At 32.3% G+C, this 22735-nt stretch overlaps 1 protein-coding gene across 12 annotated transcripts in view; it reads left to right on the forward strand.

Moving 5' to 3' along the window:
- Positions 1-22735, forward strand: part of LOC127736479 (band 4.1-like protein 2) — an 88104-nt gene that overhangs the window by 53570 nt on the left and 11799 nt on the right. For 8 of the 12 annotated variants that reach the window (XM_052247176.1, XM_052247061.1, XM_052247248.1 and 5 more), the window contains 15 exons: positions 36-224; positions 1061-1148; positions 2169-2321; positions 3315-3412; positions 3994-4172; positions 4797-4999; positions 6604-6813; positions 7556-7621; positions 8370-8417; positions 8727-9182; positions 10292-12532; positions 12780-12821; positions 13997-14059; positions 18197-18469; positions 19844-19948. In XM_052247176.1, coding sequence (XP_052103136.1) covers positions 36-224; positions 1061-1148; positions 2169-2321; positions 3315-3412; positions 3994-4172; positions 4797-4999; positions 6604-6813; positions 7556-7621; positions 8370-8417; positions 8727-9182; positions 10292-12532; positions 12780-12821; positions 13997-14059; positions 18197-18469; positions 19844-19948 — 4414 coding nt within the window. The remainder of the gene's footprint in view (positions 1-35; positions 225-1060; positions 1149-2168; positions 2322-3314; positions 3413-3993; positions 4173-4796; positions 5000-6603; positions 6814-7555; positions 7622-8369; positions 8418-8726; positions 9183-10291; positions 12533-12779; positions 12822-13996; positions 14060-18196; positions 18470-19843; positions 19949-22735) is intronic. The other 4 variants (XM_052247126.1, XM_052247312.1, XM_052247379.1 and 1 more) reach the window with 4 other exon arrangements.

A 22735-nucleotide genomic window follows, 5' to 3' on the forward strand; every position in this document is an offset into this window, starting at 1 on the left:
TTGAAATCTTAGATGATACAAATTTATTTTTATAGATTACCCTGTTCCTTTACCACCTTGGCTGTTGTTGGCTCTTACATGGTACAGGCAGAAGTTGGTGACTATGACAATATTGATGAGTATGAGTTTGGTCCAGGAGATAGTTATTTAGATAAAATAGAATATGCACCAGACAAATCACCAGAAATGAGATCCAAAGTTTATGAATTACACAAAACACACAAGTAAGTAGGTCAATATTGTGTATAAAAGAATATTTTTTCATGTTTTTCATGTAATTTAAATAGAAATGTTAATATATGCTATAGAAGATTTTAAAAATTTTCTATACAGATTTGCTAACGACTGCAGATATGGCTGGTTGGAAAGCATTCTAAACATCTTCTATTAAATTTGATTAGTTTTGTAAATTTTGTAATTTGGGTCTGTACAAAAGTAAGGATGCTAGTTGAAATAATATGCTTAAAGCCACAATGCAATAGAATACCACTACCTTAAATAAGATTTTTTAATGTATTATCCGACAGCGTCTTGCTATAGCAATGCTAAGAAATCACTTCTGTTGTCATTCTTCGTCTTTGTCAGCACAACACTGTTTATCAGCAACTCCCTGAAAATGGTTCTTCAGGATTCAACTTACTTGGTAAAATTCTTGTATAAGACATGATATTGTGTACCAGCTAATTTGATTTTTCAAACTGGGTAATTTTTGGGTTTTTCATAATTTACATGGATTCTGGAGTTGGCAGACGACACATATCTTCCTAAGAAGACTCGTACATTTTTAGAGTGACCACAGCCTGTAGCTTTTGGCATTGATTCAATCTTCAAAATAGTTATTGAATTTACAATAAATATAATGATTAATTTCATGATGAGAAGGGGTATTAAAATAATTTCTGAAAGCACAATTAAAGAAATATATTTCATGATATGAATGTTTAAAGATCTCTTAATCTCCCTTTGCATGTATTTCTGGAAAAATTGAAATTAGAATTAGACAAAAGCAATGAATTAGAATATTGTAATAACCAAATAATGTAAATTTCATTTTTTCCAGAGGTTTAACACCAGAAGAAGCAGAATTGCAATATTTAGAAAATGCCAAAAAATTAGCTATGTATGGTGTTGATTTACATCAAGCTAGAGTAAGTTTTCACTAGAATAAAATACATAATTTTGAGACATTCAAGACAGTGATACTCTCTTAATCTTTCAAATGTTATATCAAATTTATATGAGAAGAATGTTTTGGTCATTATCTACAAGGATATGACATTACCAAATGCATCTTATCACAAGATCTTTACCTGCCAGAAACAATGCCATGAGTGCCACTAGTGGAGAGAAGGAACTGCCTACCCTCCTGGAACACAAGATCACCCACAGTTTCATTAAGGTTGACCCTTTGTTCATCTGTACATGTGTCCTGAAATTGGTTTCCTTTCTTTACTTTAGTTTGCTTCATGTAAATGTTATGAAACTTATATGCTATGTTTATTACCACCAAGGACAAATCAAGTTCGTATTTTGGTAGTGTCATTTTCACTGTTCTCGAGTTATGTCCCTTTATAAATTCAAAAATTGCTGAATTTGCTGTTCCCACACTTTAACTTTTCTTGCCTCAACCAAATTATATGAAACTAATTCACAATGCTTATTACCACCACACAGATGAAGTTGGAATTTGGGTGTCTTCACTTTCATAGTTCTTGAGTTCTGTCCTCTTATAAAGGGAAAAGTTGCTGAATTTGCTGTTTCCACATTATAACTTTACTTTGCCTCAACCAAATGTTATAAAACTTATACTCAATGCATATTACCACCAAACACAGATCAAGTTTAAATATGGGTGGTGTCACTTTTACAGTTTCAAGTTATGTTCCTTTGTAGGTGGAAAAATTGTTGAATTTGCTGTATGTTTACCAGGGGTCTTCTTTTCTTCAAGTAATAATTTAAATAGTAAAAACTGTCAAATGTTTTAGGCCCAGGTGGAGATGCCCCTCAGACAGAATTCAAAATGTATACCTTTTGATAATTGTGATTTAAGCATCATGTTTTAAATCGTCTGAAGGCTCAATATTGATGTTTTGCATTATTATAAAATGTTTACCATAAATTATGAAGGTTTTTGCATTTTGATTAACACCAAATATTTTCTTTTTCAGGATTCAACAGGAGTAAAGTTAATGTTAGGTGTTTGTGCCAGTGGTATACAAGTATATAAAGACAAATTACGAATTAACAGATTTGTGTGGCCTGCCATTTTAAAACTTTCATACAAAAGGAATAATTTCTATGTCAAGAAAAGACCTACAGAGGTATGATAATGAATAATATAATATGATATATATATAGGACACACATCCATGGCGGGATTTATGGTAAATATGACGTCATGCCATCCCAAATCTATGGCAAATTTTCTAGTGACCTAATCTCTGTTGGATTTTCTAGTTTCCAAATGTATGGCATGATATGAATGTGGCACCCGTCACAATGTCCATAGGTAACGAAAAAGTTGGCAGTAAGTAAAAGTCAGTATTAGAAAAACGGATTAGGAGTACAACAATGGAAGCTTATTCATAAACATTTGTAAAATGGACCTTCCATAATGGTCAACCAAATCGTGATGGCGACCATAATATTTCCTAAGTGAGAGGAAGTGATATACACTGAAACAAACTTTAGAGTGAAATGATGTGCTCAGGGACAATAAGCATTCCCTACTCTGTGCATGATGGTAACTGTTTAACCCGTCATTTAACCAACTAGTCAAAATGAAAGTCCATTAACAAACCAAAATGTAGTTTGAATAAAAAGAATTAAACAATTTGCCTTTTTACATAATATTTATTTGGGTGTTAATAAAAAGATACGAACAATGAAATTACCCATGGTCCTTTAGCTTCTGGAACGGAGAATTGTTTATCTTGCTTTCTTTGATTATATTCTGATCCTTTCAGATCAAGGTATTTTGCCTCCTTGCTAATCACCAAAATAGCTTTGTGCTTTGGTATAAAGAAATAGACGTGCTTTTATCTAAAGGAATAGAAGTTTTGCCCTCATTATTATGATTGTTCCGTTACCTAAAATTTTAGAGGTTTCCTAAGAAAAGTCATGGATTCTGTGTGTTGTTGCATTGAATTCTAGTATTGATGAAATGCAAAATAATAGGTGACATATGTCTTCAATGACTGACTCACATTTTAATGGAGTGATTGCAAATCAAAATATAGGAATTATGAGGAAAAATCTACATATTAAGAATGTTAATTGAAAAAACACATAAATAGAAAAAATATTTGTTTCAGAATGAAAAAGATGGTGAGACGATTGGTTTTAAATTAGAAAATCATAAAATGGCAAAAAGATTATGGAAGACCTGTGTTGAACACCATGCTTTCTTTAGGTAAGAATAAAGCTTTGTAAGAAAAATTCAACCAAAAAGAACATTAAAGTAATTTTATTGTTGTATTTAAGCCTTTTTAGGAAAATTGAAAAATTCGACTTGTCATCAGTCTGAAACCAGGTGTAGCATCTTCTCTATTATGTTTCCTATCTGAAAAAAGGTTCCCAAATATTAGGACTTTTTATTTGTAGCTTAAGTTCATAAAATGATAGGGGGACATGCATTTCTAACACATGTTAATTTACTTATATGAACAAGGCAAAGTAGGATTTTGAAGAGGCTGTAGTTTTCAAAATAGTTGATATTTGATTATTCTGCACATGTAGGTGAATGACAAAAACAATTGTGCAGTCTAGTAGTACAGTTTCTCAGGATGAAAGATATCATTTTAATCAGATTGAATTTTCATAATAATATCCCTGAAAAAGCTTCCTATGAAGTAACATTTTTGTGAATTAGAAGTTCTCGGTATTTCTAATGTTTAGATTCAAGGATCCTTTGTATTTATTGTACTGATTATGAAATTTAAAAAATTATTAATTTTAGTTCTAATTTAAGCTATGTGCTCCCTCCTTTTTCAGATTACATCAATCAGATCCACCGAAAAGTTCAACGTTTCCTAGATTTAACTCAAAGTTTAGATATTCTGGTAGAACACAAAAACAAGTCCGAGATGAAGTTGAGAAGATTGAAAACAAACCAAAATTCGACAGATCACACTTCAAATACAGCTCAATGCCACAAACAAATAATACAGAAGGTATAGTACAACACCATCATGTTTTTGTAGACAGCCTGCTAGGCTATGAAAGTTATCTCTCTTATTGATGAATTTGAATTAACCTATTTAATATTTAATGGTTTAAATTATGCATATTTCTTTCACTGTAAGAAAGTAAATTTTTTAGCTCACCTGGTCACAGGACCAGCATAAGAAAATGCCATCACTTTGGGTACTTGGTCATCCGTCATTGTTAACCTATGCAAAAATCTTCTCTCTCATTAGAACCAAACTTTATGACAATTATCCTCTCGATATCTTGTTAACAAAAAAATAGTCTGAAGAATTCACTTGTCAAATTTGTCAGTAGGAGATATTGCCAATTTTTTAAGATTTTAAAAACACTAATAGATAGAAACAACTCTGAGCAGCAGAATGATCAGGAAGACAAGATCTACAAATAAGTCAAACATTAGAGAAACCTTTTATACAGCACACCATATTCCTTTTATAGCTGACTATGCAGTATGGTCTTTGCTCATTGTTGAAGGTGGGTGACCTATAGTTGTTAATTTCTGTGTCATTTGGTCTCTTGTGGAGAGTTGTCTCATTGGCAATCATACCACATCTTCTTATTTTTATAGGTATTGTAATTTTCTTTAGGTTATAATCATGGTTACCCAGACGAGAAAGATAGAACAGATCAGAAAGGTGTGACAACCCCATCAACAGAGAGTGGACCTCCTCCATATTTTACCGATAGCCAGGGGCCTGATGGTTACAATACACTGGAATCGTCAGCAGACAAACCAAACTCTATGGGCAATATGTCAGAGGACAGAACAGACAGAACTCCAGGTCATGAGGTAAGTTACATGGCATATTCATACTGCTATATTATGTTAAATTAATTTTTAATGCTGAATACTATTTTACTATTATTTTCACCTGATTGGTTGGGAATGAACATCTATGTAATTAAAAGATATTTGTTAACATAATACAACAAATTTGTCTTTTCAAAGCATTAATTTAATAAATAATAATCAGACCTATTTACCACTACGATTATCGGCACTCAAATTACGCTCTATGCCCAAATAGGTCATTTCTACCCTTTCAAAGATGTTACGGTAAAATAAATCGGCAGTATGTAATTTTGTGTCTAAAGGAAGTTATCAGAACGTAAAAAGGAGTCTGTCTTTTACGTGCTTGATAATGATTATATAAGTTTGTCTTACAAACGTCTGGTGATCGTGACTGTCAAGTTTGACCCACATAGCGTGATGTTGAAACATAAGTATCATGGAGGAAACGTTGAAGGGTTGAAAGGAAAAGACGAGAAGAAGAAGCTTCATCAGAGTTTTGGATGGGTATGCTGAGATTTGGAAGTATCTCGATTCATACAAGAAGGAAGACCAATACATACACTTCAGATTATGCCGAACAGACTTTTCATGCAAGCATGTTTTACAGTCTTTTCATTAAAAGTTTGAATAAATAATTTGAACTGTTTAAAAGTTTTCTATTAGTTAGATATATTGTGATGCCAGACTATATTCATGATGCGTTAGAGATTTAACACAAACTGAAAACAAGAAGCTGTACCATACACTATAAGTTCATATTACAAGACAAAACAACTTTGAACAACAATCGAGATAATTTTTTGTCTCATGATAGGAATTTAGTAAAAGAATGTTGATGTCTTAGCATTTAAATGTACCTCATAATACTATCAAGTTGCAGGAAAAGGACAACTTCTATTCAAAATTTTCTTGGGGGGAGCAATCTCACAACAAAATTCAGACAGCAATACAGCCTTCAATAAAACTACACTTAAATATTGAAAACTACAATACTAGCTTAAAGGGATGAACAGGTGTGAATAATACACAGACACAGCAAAATCATTACTTATGGTATAATATAGAAACATTGAATTCCCTTTGACACAAAAATTTTGTAACAGTATAATTGTTTTATTATAAAGCTGACGGCCATTAGTTTTCTCTTTTGAATTGGTCCTCGTTTTGTCATCCTTGGACCTGTAAGTAAGATAATTTTAAGGGGATAAAGTATTCACATGGTCATACAGCAAATATAAGATGCACAAAACTTGTCAAAAGTTTCAATACTTGGTAGTATTCCAAACAAAGTTATCTGTAACAAATCCAGAAGTATATGTAATACTGTAAACCAACTAGTATTCACGAGAGATTTATTTTTGTTACTTTCACGAGTTGAAAAATAACGCAAATTTAAATCGTCGCGAATATGTGAAACTTGGATCTTCCCTTGTATAAATAAAACAAGAAAATGAGAATATCCCTAAAACAAGTTGGTTCACAGAATTTTTGTAGGGTTTTGACTTATCAATCCAATAAAAAGTGAAACATACAAAACTAAGAGCCAGTCTAAGATGAACCAATGCGGTGTGTGAAAACATTTCATGGAATCTGTATTTTAGGATGCTACACAAGAATGGTCACCTGGAGCTGGTGATGCAGCTACCTTAGAAGCTCAAAGAAGAGGTAAAAAGTCAAAAGAAGATAAAGAAAGAGAAAAGAGAGAAAAGGAAGAAGAAAAGAGAAGGAAAAAGGAAGAGGAGAAGGAAAGAAAACGATTAGAAAAAGAAAGAAAACAGGGAAAAGGTGCTGAAGACAGAACAGATAAATTGGTAAGGTTTGATTGACTATCCTATTTTCATGAACTAAAATTATTACGGACTATAATTCAAATAGATATGAATGTCTATAATAAAACTTTATTCTCCAAGATGATGGTGACATAGTTTTATAACACCAGGCCTTTCTCATAAATTGCAGTTTATGTAAATTTCCAGATATATAAAAACATGAAGTACATCTGAAGTATAAATAATCACATGTCAATGTAACTTTTGTAACCCCTCACAATCTACAAACCTTGTCTGAAAGATGAAGTTTAAGTTTAAAATTAAAAGTTATTGAAAAACATTGCATATGAAAATAAGAAGATGTGATATGATTGCCAATGAGACAAATCTCCACCAGAAACCAAATGATGTAGAAGTTGGCAACTAATTTTCACCCTACAGCCTTCAATGATTTGCAAAACCCATACTGCATAGTCAGCTATAAAATGCCCCGAAATGACAAATGTAAAACATTTCAAACAAGAAAACTAATGGCCTGATTTATGTACAAAACAAAACAAATATGATATACATCAACACACTACAACCACTGAATTACAGGCTTCTGACTTGGGACACACACATACAGAATGTGGTGGGGTTAATCATTTTTGCAAGTGCCCAATGCTCCCTAACCAGGGACAGTGGTGTAACAGCACAACATAAGAAAAAACTATCTAAATATTCCTATTATTATAAATTTGAGGTTTAAAAGGATACTTATACTGATGATACAATGTTTCAGGGTGATGAAACAGCAACACTAGGTTTGAATGGTGAACATTACCCAGGATCTGCAGGTCTGGATTCTGTAAGTTTCTTGAAGAAGATTTTATTGACCCCAAACGGCAGGTTAAATCTAAGCGTCTCCCAGTTCTTACTTTGGTTTGTTTATTTTTAAACATTTGACAGTCTTTCAATGGATTTTTCTTGGCAATTGTATATGGTATATTATCTCTTATAGTTCTCCATGTATTTCATTGCTGTTTTAAGGAAAGTTTTTGAAGTTAACCCAAATCGTTGAAAATTTTGTAAGAAAGATGTTGATATTCTTGAAACAGAAAATCTCAAAGTTAAGAATATGAAGAGTGTCAAGAGACCTAAAGGGACCCAACTGTATTTTTAGGCTAGTTGCATGAGCAGAAACTGACTTGTCTTTTTTTAGAGCAGGTTCAGTTTCTCCCTGATAAATTGGAGAAGCATAGATTGAATATACTGGCTAGTAAGATCTGAATAAAATGTTTTCAGAACTGAAGATTCCATTTAGTGTCAGATATTCTACCATAAGTTTATATCCAAAACAGCTACAACAATTATTAAGTTTTTCTGATCATTTATAATTTTTCACTGAATATCACCTCGTCAAAAATTCTGTGATATATTTTTAGAAGTATTTATAATGCAGCAATTATTTTTTTCTTGTTTAATGTAATTTTAAAAACATGCTTTTATCAAGGTAAATTAAATAACAAAGTGTAGTTGTGATTGTATTGAAGCATGTAGTGTGTATTTAACAAAACGTTTGTGCATCATATTAACATGTATTTATGTTATACCAGGGGAAGATAACTGCACCAGCACCACCAGATGGAGCTGATTCTAGAAAGGTTAAAATTCATTTATTCCCATATTACATATAAGCATTAGACCACTAATTTCCTTTTTGTTTAATGGAACTCATTTATGATTTCACTTTTAAGTTTCTTTGTTTGCAGTTTTAAAAATATCAACTCTTTTTTAATTTTCAATTCAATAATTTTATTTTATCATCATTATTATTTAAAAGAGACTTTTTTCTCAAATATTTTTAAGTTTATTAATTACTATTTTCATTCAGTTAAAAAAAAATGCAGAAAAGAGCATTTTATTTTTCTGTAAACCTGATTTTGTAATTTCAAAAATCCTTTTCAAAACAGGATTTAGAACAACAGCCAAAGGCTGAGACAACAATTGATGATTCTTATGACAATATGGGTACTGGGCCTGGAATTGGAATTGTAGCGCCACTGGTATCAGAAAAACAAAAGTCAGTTGCCTCCCCTGAAACTGACATAAATGATGATGATGCTGAAAGAAGGAAAAGAGATGCCGAAGATAAATTAAATAGAGATAATGATCCTACAATGAATAGAGGTGATGATCCTAAAATGAATAGAGGTGATGGTCATAGAAAGTCTGATAAATTTGATGACGAAAAAAAGAAGGGCGACAAATCTAAAAGAAAAGAGTCAGACAAATCTAAAGACAAGAAATCTGGTTTCTTCGGAAGGCTCAGGTCTCCAAAGGACAAGGATTCTAAGAAAGGAAAGGGGAAGGAAACTGACATTGATTCTCCTCCTGGAAGTCCAACGAGCCCTGATTCAGCTTATCAGGTTAAAAAACACACCTGCTTGCTTAAAAATTATATTAGTAGGGCAATGCATTTGTATATGCTTAAAACCATTTTATTTATAAAATTTTTACATGTATTTTTTATATTCATAAATATATAAATTTAATTTCTCAAACATTTTACATAAAATATAGCTTCCAGCAATATATATATATATATATATATATATATGTAACTCCTGTTTCAACATAGTATATTAAATTTTGCATTGTAGAATAGTCTGCCATGTTGCTTTTATTGTTGGGGAAATTAGTTTTTAGAAATGCCTCTGCTTTTATAAAGATGTTTCTGAAACTTTTACATTTGTTTGATTTTTTCAATCAATGTTGATGACTTCCTGGTACATTTAAATTATATTGTGTACTTAGTATATTAAGATTTTAAAGTATTATCTATTATGACTTCCCCTACTTGGCTAGCTTGTGTTTGAAGTGTGTAAAGCAGGGACTGGGCCTAAAAGTCATATAGGTTTGCTTCTTGAAAAGAAAACTGTAGTTAAAAATAGAAGTAATTATTATAAGCATTTTGTTTGTTTTTTTTATAGAATTTATTATGTAGAAATAAGCATGTTTTGATACTTACAGTTTACAGCATGATCTTACTTCCTTTAACAAAGTACGACAATAGTGACAAGATGATGTGTTTCCTGAAACATCACAAAGTACTTTTAAAAGGAAGTAATATGACAATTACTGTGTATATTTTTATCCTAGATTTGTGAAGAACTAATTATAGATTGAGAATTAGCATGACAAGCTTGGAACAGTAATGAACTAGCACAATGGAGTTTTAAAGAGGTAAAATTATGCATGGACACATAGAGCAAGATGATAAATCTACTGGCTGCCAAGCAGCATGAAATTATCTTGCCATTCAGCATGGACATCAAAGTTTTACCAAAGCATGGTGAAAATTTATAGCCATTTGTTATCAGATTTGTGAAAAGAAAAAATTGATCAAAGACTCCAGATATTTTGCATACTTGTAATTGAGCATGGCATGGAAATAATACGCAAGGCATGAGTTTCAATTAGAATAAAATAAATAATATTAGCTGTACGGCTAATTTTATCTTATCTTTTTCTGTAGAAAGAGACAATAGTCAAAGAAACACAAATCACCAATATTGTCCAACCTGCTGTTATTGAAGCTTCTGAAAAAATAAGAGAGGTAGTGATAACGGAGGTTACTAAAGAAGAAATGAAAACTGTGAAACCAGAAATACAGGTTGAAGAAAAAGTTGTAGAAACGGTCACAAATGTAGATACTTCTGAAAAAGTTATCGAGGAAGGTGATGCTTATTGTATAGGAAGGAACTCAAATACTAAAACTGAGGAAATTAAAATGGAAGAAGTTACTGAGGAAGTAGCTGCCGAAAAAGAAACCAAAGATGTTGAGAAAATAATGGAGAATAAAGTTGAAGGAGAAATTTTAGCAGTTTTGTCAAAGTCAGAGGAAATTAAAACAATTATAAAACAAGAGGAGACTGTAATAGAGGATAAGACCATCAACAAACTGGAGGAAGTTAAAAAAAAAACATGTAACGGTCCTAATGAGATTATAGAAGATGAAGTATTTACAGAAGTACATAAAACAGAATCAGTGGATAAGCCAGTGATTTGTAATCATGTTGGATCGGAGACAGGTAGTTTAAGTAGCGATAGTAGTGATGATGAGGAGGTGTGTGGCTCTTATCATGTAGAATCTCCCATAGAAGAAACTCCACCCAAAATAAAAGTAGAAACAATTGTAGAAGAGGAACAAAGTGAACGTAGGGTTGAAATTGTTAATTGTAATGAAACAGAAACTATTCCTGTAAAACTGACTGAGGTTGAAGAAAAAACTGAAATTAAAGTAAAAGAGAGTCCTGTAATATCTGTAGAAGAAAAGCTAATAGAGAATGAAAAAGAAACTGTGACTACAGAGAAGAAAGACATAGTTGATAGTATGAAAGTTACTAAAACAGAAACAGTATCTGAAGTCAAGCAGGACATCCAAACTGAGGTTCAGAAAGATTTAAATGTATCAAGTGAAGTTCATGATGAAAAACAAAATAATCAGGAAATATTGGTTGAGGATAAAAAGGATAATTGTGAGAGAAAAGTGGATGAAAAAAGGGATTTTGATGTTGTAGTTTCTGAACAAAAGTGTGTATCGCCTGATGGTAGTCAAGTTGTATCACATCGTTCTGAAAGAAGGACTGAAACCATTCAAAAAGAGGTTTTAACACATACACGGAGAGAACTGAAGCCTGAAGAATTTGAGAAATATCAAAAAGAAATAGAAGCTGCAGACAAGAAGAACAGAATGGGATTACAAGATGAATTAGGGGAAGTTAGACAAGTCATAGAAACTGTTGTAGTCACAGATATTAAAAATGATAGTGGAAATATTGTATCGGAGGAAACAAAAGAAAAATCTAAATTAGAAGAACCAAAGGAGGTAAATACACCTGTTGAATCAGATGATAAGAAAGAGGAGAGTGTTATTGAGGTAAAGGTTGTCAAATCTGAAAATACGTTAGAAGAAAATGTCAAAAAGATGAAATATATTGATGACAGCTCTGGGGATAGTGTCAGTGAAAAAGTGAAAGAAAATGATGAAACACCAGAAGTTGTAAAACAGGTAGTTAACGAAGAGGCTGGGAATGAAAATGTTGCTCCAAAGTTGGACAAAAAGGAAAGCATGCGATTAAAAAAAGAAGAGAAAGAAAGGAAAAAGAAAGAACTTGCTGAAGAGAAAGAACGAAAGAAAAGGGAAATGCAGGAAGAAAAGGAGAGGGTTAAAAGGGAAAAGCTAGAAGAGAAAGAGAGGAAGAAGAAGGAAAAGGAAGCAGAAAAGGAGAAGAAAAAGAAGGAAAAGGATGAGAAAAAATCCAAGAAAAATAAAAAAACTGAGGCAGTTGTAGAACAAGGCATAGAAGAGATATCAGATAAAAATGTTGAAAAGACAGAATCAGAAAAAGAAAAGACGGGAGAGTCTGCAGAAGAGGTTGTAGAGGAACGTGTACCAACAGCTATAGCTTTGGTCATGGCAAAACAGAAAGAAGATGAAAAAATGGAGGAGATAAATCTGAAAGATGAACCAGCTGAAGTGGAAACCCCAAAACCAGAAGAACCAGTTGTAGAAGCAAACAAAAAACAGAAAAAGTCTAAAAAAGAGAAAAAGGAAAAACAAAGTAAAAAGGAAAAGGAAAAGAAAACTCCCAAAAATAAGAAAAAACATAAATCAACAAGCTGTTTTGCAATGTCTGCTGAACCAAGTTCTGATGAAGAAGAAAAAGTTGAGGAGAAACCACCTGAAGAAGTAATAGAGGAAATAGTGCAAGAGGTTCTTATATTTCAATTCTTGAAAAAAAAAATCTTACGAGTAATTATATTTTGAAAAGTAATTCATGGACAATAAATGAATTTTGTTTTCAAGTAGTACTACTTTTGAAAATGATGTAAATTGATTTAACATTTTTTTTACACATTATCTAATTGTAAAGTAACATTTTGTTTCTGTTTTCATGATTTATTGATTTGAAAAAAATTATATACAGTTTATGATATATTTGTGTGTATTATTAATATAGGAAGTAAAACCGGTAGAAGAGGTGAAGGTCAGTCCAAAACAGGTGCTATATCACAAGCATGACAAATGTCATACTAAAGCTTGTCAATGGTTACTAATAAATAGTTGTATAACAACCTTTATTAGGTTTATAACTTGTTCTTAATATTGTTCATGAGCTCACAATGTAATGATTGTTTCACTAATACTTTCATGTCAAATAGTTTTGTTGAACTGTTTCTTTTTCATGACTGCACCAATTCCTTTTATTTCCATACATTTTTTCTTACACTTTTCTATCAATATTCCCACCCCCATCTTTTATTTATGTCAACACTTTTTGCCTGTTTGCTTTGTTTACATTCCTCTAAATATAACATTTCTTAACATATAATGATGTAGTACCCTAGTCTTGATAGTCATATTTCCTGTACTGTATGTTGCTAATTTCATACTGTATAGGATGTGATATATGAACTGCATGGTAGTTCAGTTCACCCAATAACATTTGTACTCTTTTCTATTTATATTGAGGCCAAACAAAAATATATGTCTGTTTACGGTTACCCGACCGACCCTACTTTTGAGCGCCAACCCTAAGTCATTTTATTTCCAACTTGAAGTGAAAAGTTAATTGAACTTGTGTCAAAAGCGTAGTTAGAGTTGCCAATAAAAGAAATCACTTTGCCTGATACATCCTAATGTTCACAATCGTGAATATGACAGCTGTTTTAAGGAAATTCGCAACTCGTGATGAAATAAAACACTTTGCCGCCATTTTTTCCAATCAATAACAATGGGAAATAATCCAATTATTAAAAATACGGGTAAACTGGACCCATGGACAACATCGGACCACGACAAGAAGGACCGCATGACTCATTATCATGTCAAAAAAAATAAAATGAAAAAAAATTTAAAAATGGAAATACCGACCTACCTACCCTATTTTTTTAATGATATAACCTTAAACAGACATTTATTTTTTTTTTGGCCTGAATTATGTATTTATAAATACACATTGTTTATTATTTAATTTTTAATCATTGGTAAATTGTCAGTTGAAATCAGCTTTATTAGTGATAATCTTAGATAATAGTTAAGATACTTATAATAAGATATGTCTCAAAGGAATTTCCGATTCATGTTAGTAGTTATTAACTGGAAAGTAATTGTACATAAAGGATATTTAGTAAACATATTCATACATAAAGATGTAAATATGATGTATTATTTCAGAAAGGGAAAGGTCTCGGTTGGGCTTTACCAGGGATGGAAGAGTTGCAGCAGAAAGGAACAAAGGTTTGAGCTCATTCTTACAAAGCATGCAGCCAGTAACTTTGTTTCTGTCATTTGCAATTGTTTTTGTTTTGGGGTTTTGAAAATGCTAAAATTGGATCTTACAGTAATTCCCTTCCTAGCATGACTGTTCAGATACCAGGATACATAGCTTTTCTTTTGTTTATTTTGTGGCAGTGTTATTCCTGCCTTTTGGATTTCATATTTGAAGGCTTTTCCTATGAAGTTTCCTTTATTTTGTTTTGTTGCATGTCACAATGCATTTTTATACGACCGCAAAAATTGAAAATTTTTTGGTCGTATATTGGTATGACGTTGGCGTCGTCGTCGTCGTCGTCGTCGTCTGGCGTCGTCCGGCGTCGTCCGAAGACACATTGGTTTTCGCACTCTAACTTTAGTTTAAGTGAATGGATCTCCATGAAATTTTACCATAAGGTTCAATACCACGAAAGGAAGGTTGGGATTGATTTTGGGGGTTATGGTACCAACAGTTAAGGAATTAGGGGCCAAAAAGGGGCCAAAATAAGCATTTTTGTAATTCCAGACAATAACTTGTGTGTAAGTGTATGGATCTCTCTGACATTGTACCACAAGGTTCCATATCACAAAGGGAAGGCTGTAATTGATTTTGGGGGTAATTGCCTCAAAATTTTAGGAATTAGGGGCCAAAAAAGGGGCAAAAAACAAGCATTTTTCTAGTTTCATGACAATAACTTGTGTGTAAGTGTTTGGATATTTCTGAAATTGTACTACAAGGTTCCATATCACAAAGGGAAAGCTGGAATTGAGTTTGGGGGTAATTGCCTGAAACGCTTAGGAATTGGGGGCCAAAAAGGGGCCAAAAATAAGCATTTTTCTAGTTTCCAGACAATAACTTGTGTTCAAGTGTATGGATCTCTCTGAAATTGTACTGCAAGGTACCATACCACAAAGGGAAGGCTGGGATTGAGTTTGGGGGTGATGAATCATAAGGGGGTTCAAAAAATTTGGGGGGGGGATTTTTTTTTTCTTTTTTTTTCTTTTTTTCCTTTTTTTTTTCTTTTAAAATTTTCCATTTTAAGTTGGTTATTTCTGATTAATATTTAAAAGCAAATAATAATGATATGGTAGGAGTTACACACCAAACAGGATGTGTAAATTATTATATAATAAGTATTGTGCAATAGCAAGAAATTTTCAATTGCACAGTATTGCACAATTGCAAGAAATCTTCAATTGCACAGTATTGCGCAATAGCAAGAAATCTTCAATTGCACAGTATTGCGCAATAGCAAGAAATATCCAATAGCACAATATTGCGCAATAGCAAGAAATTGTCAATTGTACAGTATTGCACAATAGCAAGAAATATTCAATTGCACAGTATTGTGCAAAAGAAGATACTTCGTATAAATTGCTTATTTCTTGATCAATTTCAATGGGGTTTTATTCTTGAATTCTTGGGGTTCTTTAATATGCTGAATCTAACCGTGTATTAAGTTTTTGGATTTTGGGCCCTGTTTTTAAATTGGTCTACATTAAGGTCAAAAGGGTCCAAAATTAAACTTAGTTTGATTTTAACAAAAATTGAATTATTGGGGTTCTTTGATATGCCGAATCTAACCGTGTATTTAGATTCTTGATTATGGGCCCAGTTTTCAAGTTGGTCCAAATCGGGGTCCAAAATTAAACTTTGTTTGATTTCAACAAAAATTGAATATATGGGGTTCTTTGATATGCTGAATACAACCATGTATTTAGATTTTTGATTTTTGGGCCCCGTTATCAACTTTGTCCACATTGAGGTCAAAAGGGTCCAAAATTAAACTTTGTTTGATTTCATCAAAAAATGAATTCTTGGGGTTCTTTGATATGCTGAATCTAACCATGTATTTAGATTTTTTATTTGTGGACCCGCTATCAAATTGGTTCATATTGAGGTCAAAAGGGTCCAAAATTAAACTTTGTTTGATTTCATCAAAAATTGAATTATTGGGGTTCTTTGATATGCCAAATCTAACCGTGTATTTAGATTTTTAATTTTGGGTCCCGTTTTTAAATTGGTCTACATTAAGGTCCAAAGGGTCCAAAATTAAACTTAGTTTGATTTTAACAAAAATTGAATTCTTGGGGTTCTTTGATATGCTGAATCTAAACATGTGTTTAGAATTTTGATTATGGGCCCAGTTTTCAAGTTGGTCCAAGTTGGGGTCCAAAATTAAACTTTGTTTGATTTCAACAAAAATTGAATATATGGGGTTCTTTGATATGCTGAATCTAAACATGTATTTAGATTTTAGATTTTTGGCCCAGTTTTCAAGTTGGTCCAAATTGGGGTCCAAAATTAAACTTTGTTTGATTTCAACAAAAATTGAATATATGGGGTTCTTTGATATGCTGAATCTTACCATGTATTTAGATTTTTTATTTGTGGGCCCGCTATCAAATTGGTTCATATTGAGGTCAAAAGGGTCCAAAATTAAACTTTGTTTGATTTCATAAAAAATTTAATTATTGGGGTTCTTTGATATGCCAAATCTAACCGTGTATTTAGATTTTTAATTTTGGGTCCCGTTTTTTAAATTGGTCTACATTAAGGTCCAAAGGGTCCAAAATTAAACTTAGTTTGATTTTAACAAAAATTGAATTTTTGGGGTTCTTTGATATGCTGAATCTAAACATGTGTTTAGATTTTTGATTATGGGACCAGTTTTCAAGTTGGTCCAAGTTGGGGTCCATAATTAAACTTTGTTTGATTTCAACAAAAATTGAATATATGGGGTTCTTTGATATGCTGAATCTAAACATGTATTTAGATTTTTGATTTTTGGCCCAGTTTTCAAGTTGGTCCAAATTGGGGTCCAAAATTAAACTTTGTTTGATTTCAACAAAAATTGAATATATGGGGTTCTTTGATATGCTGAATCTTACCATGTATTTAGATTTTTTATTTTGTAGGCCCGCTATCAAATTGGTTCATATTGTGGTCAAAAGGGTCCAAAATTAAACTTTGTTTGATTTCATCAAAAATTGAATTATTGGGGTTCTTTGATATGCCAAATCTAAACGTGTTTTTAGATTTTTAATTTTGGGTCTTGTTTTTTAAATTGGTCTACATTAAGGTCCAAAGGGTCCAAAATTAAACTTAGTTTGATTTTAACAAAAATTGAATTCTTGGGGTACTTTGATATGCTGAATCTAAACATGTGTTTAGATTTTTGATTATGGGACCAGTTTTCAAGTTTGTCCAAGTTGGGGTGCAAAATTAAACTTTGTTTGATTTCAACAAAAATTGAATATATGGGGTTCTTTGATATGCTGAATCTAACCATGTATTTTGATTTTGGACATTGGACCATAATAGGTAAATTAAAAAAATTGAAGTTCTTAGACCACATTCTTTCTGTGTCAGAAACCTATGCTGTGTCAAATATTTAATCACAATCCAAATTCAGAGCTGTATCAAGCTTGAATGTTGTGTCCATACTTGCCCCAACTGTTCAGGGTTCGACCTCTGCGGTCGTATCAAGCTGCGCCCAGCGAAGCATTTTATTAGGGAGGTATTATGATATAATCATTGATAATTTCTTGTTTTTATGTAAAGGGTGCAGTCTTATTTGGCCATGAAAGTTTAGGGTTTTATCAAAAAATAGTTTTACCAGAGCAATTGTTTTTTAATTTTTGTTTCTTGTTTTCTGCTGTAGTATTGCTTTGCTGTGGTAGATTTTGGTTTACATGGCACTACTTGAATGGTTTATTGGAGTGTTTTATTTTGAATGGGTTGGTTCTACCCTTCATTTTGAATTATATAATAAGATATATGTATAAAAAGATATTTCTAGTTGGTTTCTCAAAGCATGAAGTACTGATCATGCATTACAGCTTATATACAATACTGTGGATTCATATGTTTTCGTGAATTCGGCAAAGTCTGCATACAAGCCAATAGAAAATTTGTACTTTGTTGAACATCGTAATTCTTGGTTCACCTTTACCCCTGAAATCCACAAAAATTGGTATCCCACGAATGATAATGAATTCACAGTAGATCAATAGATATTTTATTCTGTTATTGCTGATATCATTGTTTTAGTCGATAGACAGTAATAAGTATAAGTATTAGTGATAACTTTTAGTCAGTAGATTAAATTCATCCTACAGCATGAAGACAGCACTAAACGACATAGTACTACCTCATCCCATTCAACACACTCTACTCACGACGACAACGCCAAAGCACCTATAGCTGAGCTGACCGAAATACAGGATCATAATATGCTGAATTTAGAACCCGTCAGTATGAATGAAGAAAAAACAACGGAATCTGCATCGGAAGATGTTCCAGAATCATGTGCTACACAGGTAGAGGAAGTAACTGATCTGGTAGAGAAGACTGAAAATGTTATGACTGAAGCCGCTATTACAACTCCAGAGGTTTGAAATATCGTGCATGGGAGTGATTTGAATGTTTGCCTGTTTCCCTCAAATTGCTTGTTGTTACCAGAATGATTGAATTGACTTTTTATAAAATGAAATGCATGAACCTTCAGAGTGGAGTTTTGTATTGTTAAATTTAGAAAAAATTGTTTTAATTTTGTGACTGATTTTTAAAAAAAATGTTTGAAGAGTGAAGTAACTTATACATTGTAAATATAAGAAATCTATTATGTATTTGTTTGCATGTATATTGTAACACATCTTCAGGGACATGAAAACACTTTAGTTTCATTGATCATCTGTATTAGAGTATTTCAAGTGAAAATGTTCCAGCCAAACATATGATAAGAGTGCTTTTTCAAGGATTTGAGGGGATTTTTTTTATTAAACTGCACACAGTATATATGTTTTCAGACTAATTCAAGTACAAGACTTGACTGGTCGTAAGATGTGACTAGTTGTAATATAGTGAATATCAAAATAGTATAACAATATTTATACCTGAAATATTCCAAAATTTTCTTATATAAACAGAATATGCAAGCTTTCTAATTAATCAAATTGACATTAAAATGATTGAAAAATATTGCTAATCAAGTTATAATCATGTATATTTGATGTTTAATATATTACAGAAACTAGCAGATATCATTAATGGAACTCTCCTACTATCCAACTGTTTATTTAATTTGCAACATAAAACTAAACATTAGCTTATGTACTTCAGACCATCTTTTATGACCTTGACCAATCTCTTGCTTGTATATGTATTGTTAACTGTCAGTTATTGTACTCAAATATATTCAGTGTATAGGGATAAGAGTAAAGTTAATTTCATGAACAAACTGTGTGTAGCTTTCTTGTAAAAGAGTATTTTTAAAAACTTTCATTGCATTTTACAGTTAAGAAAGCTAAAACATATTTTACAGAGGAGTTGCACATCAGTATTTTAACACAGATTTTGTAACAAAACTATCTGTATATCATTTATATCATTTTTCTCCAAAATAAATGTTGCTAAGCATGTGTAATGTTCAAATTTGTGTTTTTTGCAGTTGAATAGTAACTTGTAAGAAATAAGTAGTTTGCTTTTTAGTGCAGCTTTCTCTTTAGTTGATGCATACTTTTCCATGCAGTAAGATATATGCTTCTGGGTTAGTTGTTCCATTAATTTTTTTTACTGAAAATTGATAAAAGAATTTCTTTCTTTTTCAATGTTTTAAATGGAAATGAAGAAAAAGGTCCGCCTTGGACTGGTTTTGTAATGTAAGAGTTAGTATTTTCTTAGACTTATTTTATGATATAAGATAGAGTTTTTGAAAGTTCTATGCATTACTTGTCCAAAAATAATGAAATTTTGTGTCTTCATAGGTTGGATTGGGTGTTGATGGAGATATGATCAACAGAGTTTTACCTGAAGGAGAAGGTTCTATAGATAGAAGAATGCAATTTATGCCAGTTACACCTCCAGTACAGGTTAATATTTTGTTTTTGTCCATGTTGTTAAACATTTACAGACCACTCCTCTTGTTGTCCATGTTGTTAAACATTTACAGACCACTCCTCTTGAAGCTTTTTGCCAGCGACCAATAATGAAGTGATCCATCCAACTTGTGCAATTGATACATGAATTTCACTGATTTGACCAATGTTTTATATGTGAAAATCCTGGGTCATTGAGCATGTTGAGTGATTTTTTTATACGACCGCAAAAATTGAAAATTTTTTGGTCGTATATTGGTATGACGTTGGCGTCGTCGTCGTCGTCGTCGTCGTCGTCGTCGTCGTCGTCGTCCGGCGTCGTCTGGCGTCGTCCGAAGACACATTGGTTTTCGCACTCTAACTTTAGTTTAAGTGAATGGATCTCCATGAAATTTTACCATAAGGTTCAATACCATGAAAGGAAGGTTGGGATTGATTTTGGGGGTTATGGTACCAACAGTTAAGGAATTAGGGGCCAAAAAGGGGCCAACAATAAGCATTTTTGTAACTTCCAGACAATAACTTGTGTGTAAGTGTATGGATCTCTCTGACATTGTACCACAAGGTTCCATATCACAAAGGGAAGGCTGTAATTGATTTTGGGGGTAATTGCCTCAAAATGTTAGGAATTAGGGGCCAAAAAAGGGGCAAAAAACAAGCATTTTTCTAGTTTCATGACAATAACTTGTGTGTAAGTGTTTGGATATTTCTGAAATTGTACTACAAGGTTCCATATCACAAAGGGAAAGCTGGAATTGAGTTTGGGGGTAATTGCCCGAAACGTTTAGGAATTGGGGGCCAAAAAGGGGCCAAAAATAAGCATTTTTCTAGTTTCCAGACAATAACTTGTGTTCAAGTGTATGGATCTCTCTGAAATTGTACTGCAAGGTACCATACCACAAAGGGAAGGCTGGGATTGAGTTTGGGGGTGATGAATCATAAGGGGGTTCAAAACATTTTGGGGGGGGGGATTTTTTTTTTTCTTTTTTTTTTCTTTTTTTCCTTTTTTTTTTCTTTTAAAATTTTCCATTTTAAGTTGGTTATTTCTGATTTATATTTAAAAGCAAATAATAATGATATGGTAGGAGATACACACCAAACAGGATGTGTAAATTATTATATAATAAGTATTGTGCAATAGCAAGAAATTTTCAATTGCACAGTATTGCACAAAAGCAAGAAATCTTCAATTGCACAGTATTGCGCAATAGCAAGAAATCTTCAATTGCACAGTATTGCGCAATAGCAAGAAATATCCAATAGCACAATATTGCGCAATAGCAAGAAATTGTCAATTGTACAGTATTGCGCAATAGCAAGAAATAATCAATTGCACAGTATTGTGCAAAAGAAGATACTTCGTATAAATTGCTTATTTCTTGATCAATTTCAATGGGGTTTTATTCTTGAATTCTTGGGGTTCTTTAATATGCTGAATCTAACCGTGTATTAAGTTTTTGGATTTTGGGCCCTGTTTTTAAATTGGTCCACATTGAGGTCCAAAGGGTCCAAAATTTAACTTTGTTTGATTTCATCAAAAATTGAATTATTGGGGTTCTTTGATATGCCGAATCTAACCGTGTATTTAGATTCTTAATTTTTGTTTCTGTTTTCAAATTGGTCTACATAAAGGTCCAAAGGGTCCAAAATTAAACTTAGTTTGATTTCAACAAAAATTGAATATATGGGGTTCTTTGATATGCTGAATCTAACCATGTATTTAGATTTTTGATTATGGGCCCAGTTTTCGAGTTGGTCCAAATCGGGGTCCAAAATTAAACTTTGTTTGATTTCAACAAAAATTGAATATATGGGGTTCTTTGATATGCTGAATCTGACCATGTATTTAGATTTTTGATTATGGGCCCAGTTTTCAAGTTGGTCCAAATCGGGGTCCAAAATTAAACTTTGTTTGATTTCAACAAAAATTGAATATATGGGGTTCTTTGATATGCTGAATCTAACCATGTATTTAGATTTTTGATTGTTGGGCCCCGTTATCAACTTTGTCCACATTGAGATCAAAAGGGTCCAAAATTAAACTTTATTTGATTTCATCAAAAATTGAATATATGGGGTTCTTTGATATGCTGAATCTAACCATGTATTTAGATTTTTGATTATGGGCCCAGTTTTCAAGTTGGTCCAAATCGGGGTCCAAAATTAAACTTTGTTTGATTTCAACAAAAATTGAATATATGGGGTTCTTTGATATGCTGAATCTAACCATGTTATTAGATTTTTGATTATGGGCCCAGTTTTCAAGTTGGTCCAAATCGGGGTCCAAAATTAAACTTTGTTTGATTTCAACAAAAATTGAATATAAGGGGTTCTGTAATATGCTGAATCTAACCGTGTATTAAGTTTTTGGATTTTGGGCCCCGTTTTTAAATTGGTCCACATTGAAGTCCAAAGGGTCCAAAATTTAACTTTGTTTGATTTCATCAAAAATTGAATTATTGGGGTTCTTTGATATGCCGAATCTAACCGTGTATTTAGATTTTTGATTATAGGCCCAGTTTTCGAGTTGGTCCAAATCGGGGTCCAAAATTAAACTTTGTTTGATTTCAACAAAAATTGAATATATGGGGTTCTTTGATATGCTGAATCTAACCATGTATTTAGATTTTTGATTATGGGCCCAGTTTTCAAGTTGGTCCAAATCGGGGTCCAAAATTAAACTTTGTTTGATTTCAACAAAAATTGAATATATGGGGTTCTTTGATATGCTGAATCTAACCATGTATTTAGATTTTTGATTGTTGGGCCCCGTTATCAACT

The sequence above is a fragment of the Mytilus californianus genome, unplaced genomic scaffold (assembly GCF_021869535.1).
Source record: "Mytilus californianus isolate M0D057914Y unplaced genomic scaffold, xbMytCali1.0.p SCAF_1, whole genome shotgun sequence".
In the NCBI taxonomy this organism is placed as follows: domain Eukaryota; kingdom Metazoa; phylum Mollusca; class Bivalvia; order Mytilida; family Mytilidae; genus Mytilus; species Mytilus californianus.